Consider the following 12,193-nt stretch of genomic DNA (forward strand, 5'->3'; position numbering starts at 1 on the left):
AATTCTTTGTTTCGGTAACGATAGTACTCTTAGCTTTTCATATTCGTTTTCAGAATCACGTCCCTCTTCTTCGGATGTGAAACAGCAACGACAAAATATAATAAGCTCATTCAATTTCGACCTTAACAGCATTGCACAGTGTCTTCTTGATGCAAGAAGTTTTTCTCCCTTTCTGATCTGCCTGTTATCTACAAGACGTACGAGTATATACGTCCAAGGCTTGAGTACAATTCCCATATCTGGGCTGGTGCTCCTGCAACTAACTTAAGCCTCTTGGACAGTATTGAACGTAGAGCTTTTAGATTGGTGGGTTATAATACCATCATAGAATCATTTACGTCGCTTGAACATCGTCGGAAAGTCTCTTGTATCATCCTATTTTACCGTTATTTTAACGATTTATGCTGTAGAAAAACAGCCAGTTACATTCATCTACTTCTAGCTTCTAGGAATGCTCATCAGTATCGAGCCCAACTTCGGTCGTACTGTCAAATACAGAGAATCGTTCTTTTACCGTACTACGCGAATGTGTAATGCCTTACCACCTCTGTCTTTCCCAGTCATTGCAATATTCCGGAATTCAAAACCAATGTGAACCGAAACCTCCTTTTAAACCCTCTCTCCCTTTCCTAGTGCTCAAACTATGTCTTTGCTTAATAAGGGTAGTAATATCCCCTTGAGTGTACGCTTATTATATAAAAAAAAAGAAATACCGATTCGGCGCAGTTCTTAGAAATGGGGCCCTTATTACTTCCTTACGTTGAAAATTTTGCATACAAACTTAAGTTTAAAGCTTTTAAAAATACGGATGGTGCGAAAATTTAAAACGAAAGACATACCGCAACGCCCTATTTTAGCTGAATATGCTGTTGAAAAGTTGACCAATAGATCAACTTTTTAATCAAAAAGTTGTGTTTACCGATGAAAGCCCATTTAAGTTGAAAGGATAAAAAACTGTGCTTTGGAAAGAAGTGCAGCTAGATGCATTACAAGCAACCAATGCATCCAGAAAAAAGACGCTGTTTGGTGTGGCTTATGGGCTGGCGTAATCATTGGCCCGTATTTCTTCAAAAGTAATGTAAATTGCAACGATCATTTGAGGTGGGCGTTGCCGCCTGATTTTAACAAAATTTTACTCGCGTAGAATCAAAGAGCTTGGGTGGCAGATTCAACTAGACCTTAAAAATAAACGAAATGAGAAGCAGTTAATTTCACGTTTAAGGCCAGTCAATTGGACGTCTATAGATCGTACGACTCAGAAGTATTTGTCCAATTCCAACTTCTCTAAGGCCTTTACTGCCGAGCTATAACAAAGTGCATGGTCGTGCACGTTCAATTTCTAAATCAATTGAACTCTGTGCGTAAAAACTTGAGATCGATTTCTTATTGATGTTAGTGAATTCACTCTTACATTCTCGGATTCAACAGCTTCATTTTCGTTTTTGGGCAGATTATGAGTATTGCCTCTGTTATATAAGTTTTCCATATTTCTAAAAGTTGTTCGAGCGAAAAGTATCTTATTTCGTTCTGAGGAGGTATATAACTGTCTAAATATCAAGTTAGGAACATCAGTCACCGTCAAAATATTTTCTGACTCAAAAGAAGCCACTAGATGGCCTACCCAAGTTGATCTTATTATTCAACAAACTTAAGCGGGCTTTTAGCTATTTTAAATGCTCAACACTTTTAAATCGCTGACATTGTTGGTGGAAGTGCAGAGATTTGCTACTGGACAAATTGTTTGTCAAACACAAACTTAAGCGGGCTTTTAGCCCGTCCCACTTCCCCCCTTCTCTCTAAATTTGAATTGCTCCATTCGAAATTAAGAGTCTTAACTAAGTTTTTTGGGCAATATTTGAACATTTCTATATCTCGATCTTGTGTTTTTATTACATGATACATTTTTCTTTTCTTTTGAGGAATTAATGGTCGTGAAGAAATCGATCTCCATTAAAGAAAATACCATAAAATAAATTAAATATTGAAAAACTAATATGTTTTCAATTAAACGACATTCTTTAAATATAAAAATGTCTCATCAAAAATTAACAAAACAAAAAACCTCTGAGTGATAAATCAATTAAAAATCTCTCCATCAGACTTCACACACTTTGTGTAGGCAGTCGAAATAAAAAAAAAAGAAAAACAAATTTTAACCAAAAATAAAAATTTGAATATGAAAAAAAACATTTCGTATAAATAAATATTTTTCATTTCTTTGATATTGAAAATAAAAATTCTTTAAATCTTTATTTATAAACATCAACAAAAAAAAACAACAACAAATTTAATATTTCAATGCGATGTGCAAAATAAAATGATTCTAATTTTTGTTCTTATGGCATTTCCTTTACAGAAACCTCAAACGCCCGGAAATTGGCATTAGAAAATGCGCAATCTGCTGAAAAAAGAGAAAAATTAAAAGGTGAGCTCATTGAGAAAATAACATTTTCTATATACCTTCCTATAGTCTTATGAATATTTTTAAGAATAAGTATAAAGATAGGTGTATGTATTGATTTTCTGAAATTGAATGAAATTTTCCACATGCTTTTGTTTTTATTTTTTGTTTTGTAAAATTTTTATTTTTTGTTTACGTTTTAGAATCATTTAATTTTTAGTTTTTATTATTAAAGATCAAGTGAGAAGGCGTGAGGAACTTAAAAGAAAAGGAAATAATGCAGGACGAATTTGTAGCTATTAAATCCAATTTATTACGGGCGTACCACGGAGAAAATTATTAATAGAGTGATTCAAGAAAAACCGTTTTTGAATGTGATTTAAGGCAACATTAAAAAAAGCGTATTTAAGTTGATTTTAATTGAATAATTAATTTATGATTTTCGATCAATTTTCGGAAAGAGAAACTCGCAGTTCTTTTATTCCAGTTGCTTGATAGAAGTATTTCAAATCATATGGGTTTGTTCTTTAATTGCGGGCTAGTAAAAGTTATTTATGATTATCGATATTAAAAATTTAATCTAGAATTTTAAACAGTTTAAAAATATTAAATTATTGTCCTTTTATCATTTGTTGATTAATCTCTTACACATCCTATAATAAACCATTAGAAGTTTAAAAAAAAAGGTTGCGTGATTGCATTATGTTATTAAATTTGTTTCACTATGGTGTTCACATTGTCTATAATTTCGCAACATTGTTGCAAGGTAAATTGATTGTGATGTTTTGTAAAATCAAAAGTTACTTTGCGACTCAAATGCCTATAAAATAAATCGTATGTTAATATTCTGTTAATTAGACGATAAAAATGGCAAGCTTTATATACTAACGTCCGGATGTATAAAGATAATAAAATTATCCAGTTTCCAAGGAAACTACATGATATTTTAAAATAAAAATGCTCCAGACTCAAATGAATCATTGAGAAATTGCCTTTGGTATGAGCTTAATCTTTTTCGAAAATAGACTGAAATTATTGCACTTGTCATTTCCAAAGAATTTGATGGAGTTTTTCATCAAGCTCTCTTCTTAAAAATGCTTGCATTTGGTTTTGATGAAACTAACAATTATGGTTCTCAAAACACGTGTCGGTCAAATTTTTAGCGATGAATGGATTCTCCAATAAACAATAATTCAATATTTCAAGTGATGATAATCCTCAAGTTAGTGTGTATTGAGATTTCAGACACCGTGTCAGAGGTTTTATTTTTGATTTATTGAATTAAACATTTGTAAACCACACAGATTCACGTGATGGACCCGTAAGTTGGTCTCCAATATCGTGTAATTTAATGCTACTTAACTATTTTTTGTACGGCTCTGTGGTACCGCTGGTCTACGCCGAAAATTCCGAAACGATTGACTTATTTGAGATTATCATTCGCCGCGTTATTGCAGATATATCTTTACAAATGTTTGAATAATACAATGAATATCATACGGCAGAAATCATATTTGAATTATAATGTCAAATTATTAAAGTAAATTTGATGTCAATTTACAAAAATCGTCTTTGTTTTATTCCATTAAAAAGTTATATGCCTCTTAGAAACAAATAGACTGCACACATATTTCGAGCAATTATTAAACCGATGCGCCAAATAAGTTTCTGAATCAGTATGCTACACCTGGCTTCAAAAATAATATTTTAGTTGCACCAATTTCTGAGGAAGAAATGTTAGTAGTATAAATAGGTAACTCCCACACCACAAACTTGGCACGGCACGGCACATCCCAATTGGGATGGATTACCAAGGTTCGAGTTTGATTCTAATTGGGAATGAGTGTGAGTGGTTGGATTTCTAGCAGCATTTGTATTTTCATTTGAATATTGGTTGTGGGATTGGATTTTCAGTGATAAATTGGTTGTGGGATATACTTTTCTAGTCGGATTCCTAGTTCAAAATTTGTTTTTTGTTGGAATATTGCTTTTTTGGTTGGGTAGCTGCTACTCAACCCAATTCAAAATCTATGTCACTCCTACTCCACCCAATTCAAAATCAATGTCACTCCTACTCCACCCAATACAAAATTGATGTGTGCACCAAACTTGGCACGGCACCGCACGTCCCAATTGGGATGCATCCCAAGTTTCCAGTTTGATTCTAATTGGGAATAAGTGTGAGTGGTTGGAATTCTAGCACCATTTGTATTTTCATTTGAACATTGGTTGTGGGATTGGATTTTCACTGTATTTCTAGTCCAAAAATTAAATTTTTGTTGGAATATTGCTTTTTTGGTTGGGTAGCTGCTACTCCACCCAATTCAAAATCTATGTCACTCCCACACCACAAACTTGGCACGGCACGGCACATCCCAATTGGGATGGATTACCAAGTTTCGAGTTTTATTCTAATTGGGAATAAGTGTGAGTGGTTGGATTTCTAGCAGCATTTGTATTTTCATTTGAATATTGGTTGTGGGATTGGATTTTTAGTGATAAATTGGTTGTGGGATATACTTTTCTAGTCCGATTTCTAGTTCAAAAATTTGTTTTTGTTGGAATATTGCTTTTTTGGTTGGGTAGCTGCTACTCCACCCAATACAAAATTGATGTGTACACCGATTTCTGGCACAACATTTGTGCTAACCTGCACGGCATGCAATATAAAATTGATGTGTGCATTGGCTAAACATATTCTTAATAGGTTGTTCATATGCTTATGAAACTAGCATTCCAAAATACTTACCTCTGTTGGTTGTGCTGGATAGGATTATGTAAAATGCAAGAGAATTTGAAGAGTTTGATTAAAAGACACATTTTTTTACGATATTCATTTATATTTAATTTTAGATCTTAAAAACTTTATTACATTGTTCTAATAAAAACCTTAAACATAAATGACCACAAATAAATGTATCAAAATCTTGTTCTTGTATATAATTATAGTTTATTTTTTTACCAAGATAGCTTATTACTTCTGAGGGTGGTCTTAAATTTCCAAAACTATCAAAATATTTAACAATATTTTGTTTTTTATTTCTTATATATGCTACCCAATGGGTACCCAAGCCAATTTCATTATCCAGATTTATAACACCACACTCTTTTGATGTTGGTACTTTTGGTAAAGAGTTTCGCATAAAAACTCCTCTAAAATGCTTCAAGTGTTTCCTTCCAAAATGTTGAATATCAAAATTGGTTAAAGGATTTTTAGGTAGCATTTCAATTAGTTTTTTGTAATTGTTGAGTTCAAAAAAAGTCCAAGACCATTTTTATATGGTTTTAAGAAAAGTCCATTTCCTTGGATAGCAACTGACTCCATCGTCTTATTATGACGCTTATTTTCTTCAAACTGTCTTTTAGCAGATCGTACATCATTGAGCGCTTTTACAACTCCAGCTGCTCCACCTGTTAGTGATCCCACAGCAGATAAACCAGCTAGAATAGGAGCTAGAAGTGGTAGAAAACCACCACTTTTTGGAAGTGGTATTACTCTCGGTGTTTGAATTTGTTTTTTCTTATTTTGAATAACATTTTTTGCTGCCTTCACAGCAATATTAGCAATAGATGTTGTACCGCAACAATTTATATTGTTTTTAATAGCATTTCTGGCTTCGCTTATTGCCTTTTTAAACATATTCTGTTTGCAAACCTTTTTTGATTTTGTCTTCTTAGTTCTTTTAGTTGCGTTCTTTTTAGTCTTGCAGTTACCCATTCCAAATTTAGTTTTAGCTTTCATCATGTTGGTTACAAGGAGGCCACTTAACTTTTCAGAGGTTGATGAGTCGTTTGCTTTAAATCTTTTCCACGCTTGCTGGGTTAGAATTTTATCAGCAATGTGTCGGTCTGAGAGAGAACTACTTTTTGAGTATGCAATATCATGTAAACGACAAGCATCATCCAGTTGATTAATTCCTTTATCCCCTCTACGTAGGCGTTCCTCTAATTTTGTCCCAGGTCCACAATAATTATATGAAGGAATATGTAGTTCAAATGGAAGTTTGTCTATAGCTTTATTCAAAATCCCTTCTCCTTTAAATGATTTTCTTTTTTTTTTGCACTTATTCTGAGTGTTATATTCAATCATAGTATGATTAACACACCTTCTTAGTTGAAGGTTGAAACATTTATGATTACAAGTGTATAAAAACAAAATGTTTTATTAAAAAAGATCTTAGTTGTCATTATGCGTTTTGTAAAGCAGTCAGATGTCATAAAAGTAAGGAATTTTGATTCCAATGTAAAAATTAAGAAAAAACATGGAAACTTATTTCCAAACAGTATTCGAGGAATTATCGTTGGACCATCAAACTGCGGAAAAACAAATGTAATGTTAAGCATTCTTCTTGATCCAAATGGTTTAAAGTTTGAAAATATTTATATTTATTCCAAATCCTTACACCAACCAAAATATCAATATCTTAAAAAACTTATTACATCTATCAAAGGAATGGAATACAACGAATTTTCAAACAATTGTGAAATAATGCCTCCTTCAGACGCTAAAAACAATTCAATATTTTTATTCGATGATGTCGCTTGCCAGAAACAAAATAATATAAGAGACTATTTTTGTATGGGTCGTCACAATGGAGTTGATAGTTTTTACTTATGTCAGTCCTATACTCACATACCAAAACATCTTATTAGAGACAACGCTAATTTCATTATTCTTTTCAAACAAGACGAATTGAACTTGAAGCATGTTTACAAAGATCATATTAACTCTGATATGACATTTAATCAATTCAAAGAGTTATGCTCCCATTGTTGGACTGACAATTTTGGATTCCTAGTAATAGACAAGGAGAACAGTATTGAAAAAGGTCGCTACAAAAACAGTTTCAATAAAATTGCTATACTATAAATATACATATTTCATTTAAAATCAAAACATTGTGACAACAACACTGTTTGGGAAAACTAGTCCTTAATTTTCATTCTAAAAAAAAAAAATATTTGTATCCAAACCATAGAAATGGATGAGAACGTGTTAAGAGATTTAATAAAAACAAAAAATGTGCTAAGAAATAAATATTTCCAACTAAAAACTGGGAAAATGACTAGAGAAACTGATTTAGAAGAGACTTTCAAACCAATTGTGGAACCATTGAACAAATTGGTTGGAAATGTTACAAAAGAAACAAAACTGCTGAATGATGACATAAAAACAATCAAACCTCGTAAGCTACATTTCAAATCTTTTGATGAAAATGAAAAGGAAGAAGAACATAACAAAACAAGATACATTCCAGAAATGGATACTACAGATGATTCCATTTTATTCAGTACACCAAAAAATAATTCATCCCTAAACAAATCATCTTCTTTCGTTAAAAAAATATTGTCAGATTCGAACCGTGATACAACATATGGTCCATATTTTGATGCAAATACAAATTCTATTAAAATAGGAAAATGTCGATTTATAATGAATGAACATGATATTGTTATTGATGATGAAACTTTCACTCTGACTCCTGGTCTCATTGAATTACTTCTAAAGAAAAATCCACGCCAACAAATATATACTAGTGATGACTTAGAAGAATATGGAAAAATTTTACACAAAACTAATGCACATAAAACTAATCATGATAGTTCCAGTAGAATCAAGTCAAATAGAGGTGCAAAATATACAAAAATAATTAAACAACTTGCTGCAGGATTTAAAAATAAATCAGAAATAACTGGAAAATCGTATTCTGACATAACTGAAATGGAGTATACAAATAAAAATATTGAATATACGTATTGGAACGATCCTAATGAACTTGTAAATAGGCTAAGACTTCTGATAGCATCTAAAAATGCTGGTAATAATAACCATCAGAATGAAATAAATTCTATAATTGAAGAGCTAAAAGAGTCAAATATTATATATTAACTTCGTTTCAAACTATTAACATTGCATATTAACAATGAACGTCGACAAGTTCGGTAGGAACTTTAAGCCCCTTTCAAAAAACAAAGGTCTTGTAGGACCTCCAGGAATAGGTTTTAAACTTCTACCGTCTGGTGATTTTGATTTAGAAAGTAAATATTTAAACAATGTTGGAATTAATCCTGAATATCCCCACCAAGCCGTTTGCAAAGGATATGTTGATGATCAAATAGGTCTTAAAGAAACAAGTATTATAAACCACATAAATTCTTCTTTAATGGAAGTTTTATCCACTTTTAATAAGGAAATTCATATGCTAAAAAACCATATAGACTCTTCTATAAAGGAAACAATAAAAAGTATGGAACAAGAAAACATGGCATCACAATTAATTTCCCAAAAACTTAACACAGAAGAAAAGTATGTTGACGAGAAAATAAAAAATAAAGTTGAACATTTTATGAAAACGCTGTTCCCTAATGTGGCCTTTACATCCTTACATGAAAATAAGTAAAAAAATGTTGTTATATTTGTATTAATTTTATGTATATGTATTTTGTATATACTACATATAAGTGAAAATGAAGAAAGATTTTTTCATTTTTCATAAAATAAAATAAAGTTTGTTAGTTAGCATTCAACACTTCAACAACAAGTATCTTCGAAAATGGACTCAGTGAAAATAATTAAAGATATTTTTGATTTTCTAAAAACAAATGGGGAATCAATATTAGATGAACACTATCGAGAATTTACTAACTGTATTTCAATGGTTAGTAAATTTAAAAATACTACATACATGGAATCATCGCATGGACATCATTATTCTAATTGTTGTTGGTCATCTAACCTATGTGAAGAAGGTCCAGATACTTGCAGCTGTTACATCATGGAAAAAAGGTTAATTAAAATTAAGAAACTTATGTTATTGTATAATAGATTGCAATAAAAGAAAACAAAAAAAAAATATAAAAGTCTTTTCTTTGATTTTGTTGAATTCACTTCTTGTAAATATGAGTAAGCGTGAGGTTGTTGAGGAGTTGCATAAAGCTGCACGTAAGAACTTCAAACGTCGTCATGTTATCATCAAAGGCTACGATGACTTATGGCAAGCTGACCTGGTTGAAATGATACCATATAGTGAACAGAACAGAGGATTTAATTATTTACTGACAGTTATCGATACATTTTCGAAATTTGCATGGGTCATCCCAATGAAAAACAAAAAGGGTATTACAATTACGAAAGGAATGGAACAAATATTTATATCTTCTTCTAGAATTCCAAAGAATATACAAACAGATGATGGAAAAGAATTTTTCAATAAAAACTTCAAACTCATAATGGAAAAGTACAGAATTAATCATTACTCAACATTCAGTTCATTAAAGGCTTCCATTGTGGAAAGATTTAATAGAACTTTTAAAGAAAAGATGTGGAAGGAATTTAGTTTCAATGGAAACTATAAATGGATCAACATTTTCGAGAAATTACTTAATGATTACAATCACTCTTTTCATAGAACCATTAAATGTTTTCCTGCAGATGTAACGAAGAAAAATTCAAAGTTATTGTTACCATTTTTTAAAAGTGATAAAGAAGGAACAAGTAAACGAAAATTTAAGATCGGTGACAAAGTAAGAATCAGCAAGTATAAACATGCATTTGAAAAAGGTTATACACCTAACTGGACAACAGAGGTTTTTAAAATAAGAAAAATCAAAGTTACAAAACCAAATACATATCTTCTTGAAGACTATCAAGGAAAACCTGTTCAAGGTAGTTTCTATGAACCAGAACTGTTGAAAACTAAATGTGGAGATATTTTTCTTGTAGAAAAGGTTTTACAAAACAGAGGAAATAAGGTTTTTGTTAAGTGGTTGGGTTTTCCATCAGAACATAACTCCTGGATTAATAAAAATGAATTACTATAAAATGTAAGAATTGTAAAAATAAAAACAAAAGAAATAAAATATATTTTTTTTTTCAACTGCATGTTTATTTTTTATTTTGTTTAGTATTATAATTTTCGTTCTTTTGTATTTATTAAATCCTAGGTCTGCTTTTCTCTCCTTTTAATTTTTTTCCTGCTGGAAACCGCTTTGCATCCAATAAAGGATCTGGGATTTTTTTCCTTTTTGGACGAAACTTGGCCAGGAGTACTTTGTCCAGAAGCTTACTTGTTTTATATTCCTCATCGTCGGATAGTTCCTCAGGATCAATATAGTTTGGCCCGTATTCGTCATCCAATTTCCTTATGGTAGCAGCCCAATTGAATGGATCAAATAATGCTTCTACGTATCTTTGAGTTGGTCCGCCATCCAATCTTTCCCGGTTTTGACTTGGACAGAACAAATCTAACTCCTCAATACCCTGGAACCTTGTATGGTACTCATCATAGTTCTCATTTTCCATTTTTCTTTTTCGTAGCAAACGTTTCTGTTGTCGCACGTAAACTAACTAACCATTTCTAAGTATCGAACCCTTATATCGGTTTATATCTATATACCTACTCTTTGTACGCATATACCAACCAAAGAAAAACAATAACTTGTATTGTGTATGCATCACGAATCTAATCAGTTTTTTAAATTTTCTACCCTCATAAAAAAAGAAAAAAGTGGGTATATAAAGCAACACACATGTACAAATTAAAAGATGGATACGTCAGTGAAAAAAAAAAAAAAATGTAAAGAAATAAAAAAAACAAATAAAATAAAGTTCTTTTTGTTTGAAACCGTATATTTTTTTTGTATATTTACAAATATAATTTTTTATTTAAGGAATGAAAATGGATTATTATTTTATTTTCATAAATTTTATTTCATAGGTTGAACCGATTTGTCTTAGAATCTCTAAGGCATAGCCACCTCCGCCAATAGTAGTCATGGTGCTAACCGAAAGTTGGGAATATCTCTGAGGTAGAAAAGTCTGTAGGAATAAATAATTACAAATTGCTTTAAATAGAGTACAACAAAAAATGTTTATATTTATTTAATTCTTTTTACTTACTGTGAATTCTCCAAGATCTGCGACAATGCGATCTCCCCATCGCGTTTTAACTTTTCTTAGAGCCAAAATGTTGTATTTATTGTTTGCATCCAGCTCCGATATTTTTTTTGATGGTTTAAAATTGCTTATTTCGTTAAGCGAGTTTGCTTCTCTAACCGCAAAATCATCAAGAGTGAATATGGAATATTCTTCTTCAAAATACATGTTGGCTTCTCGTAATAAACTGTGCTCGTCGGTAACAACGAAATTTCCTTTTATAGAAGTCTTCACATTCAAAAATCTTTGTATTTTAGTAGAAGTGTAGAAGTATACCCACCAGATCCCCACTCAATATTAATATTAAACATGCATAAACATTTTTTTCTGAAATATTTTCATGTTCAATCAGGAAAATAAAATTAAATCACAGTAGTAGTAATACACAGACCTATGAAGGTGATACATTTAAACAAAAAAGAAAATTAACTGAAACATGTTGAATCCTGTATTTTCCATTAGTGTGATTGTTCAGTGTGAGGGGTCCACGATCAATTTTCTTTACCCATTAGATAATCGTGATAAGGAGTTGCCTTTTGTTACAAGTCTGAGTGGTTTTCAGGTATTAAGGTGATTAAGTTAAAAAGAATGTGATACTTGTTGATCCCATGAAGAATTTTCTTTGATGTTTGTTTTTTATTACCCTTAGAAGAAAAACCCAATACACGTTATCAACGAGGTTTGGAACCTTATATAAAAACCCAATACACGTTGCATTTTAAGTATATTACCTTGGAAAATTTTATTACCATTGAATGAAGGTGATACATTTAAACAAAAAAGAAAACGAATTGAAACATGTTGAATCCTGTATTTTCCATTTGTGTGATTGTTCAGTGTGAGTGGTCCACGATCAA

General features: G+C 31.3%; 1 protein-coding gene across 1 annotated transcript in view; it reads left to right on the forward strand.

Annotated features, from left to right (window-relative positions):
* LOC129952038 (uncharacterized) overlaps nucleotides 1–12,193 on the forward strand; it is a 183,579-nt gene that overhangs the window by 76,550 nt on the left and 94,836 nt on the right. Inside the window, exon 2 of the mRNA XM_056064460.1 lies at nucleotides 2,357–2,425. Within this exon, the coding sequence (XP_055920435.1) occupies nucleotides 2,357–2,425 (69 nt within the window). The remainder of the gene's footprint in view (nucleotides 1–2,356; nucleotides 2,426–12,193) is intronic.

This window comes from Eupeodes corollae, chromosome 3 (genome assembly GCF_945859685.1).
Source record: "Eupeodes corollae chromosome 3, idEupCoro1.1, whole genome shotgun sequence".
Taxonomy (NCBI): Eukaryota; Metazoa; Arthropoda; class Insecta; order Diptera; family Syrphidae; genus Eupeodes; species Eupeodes corollae.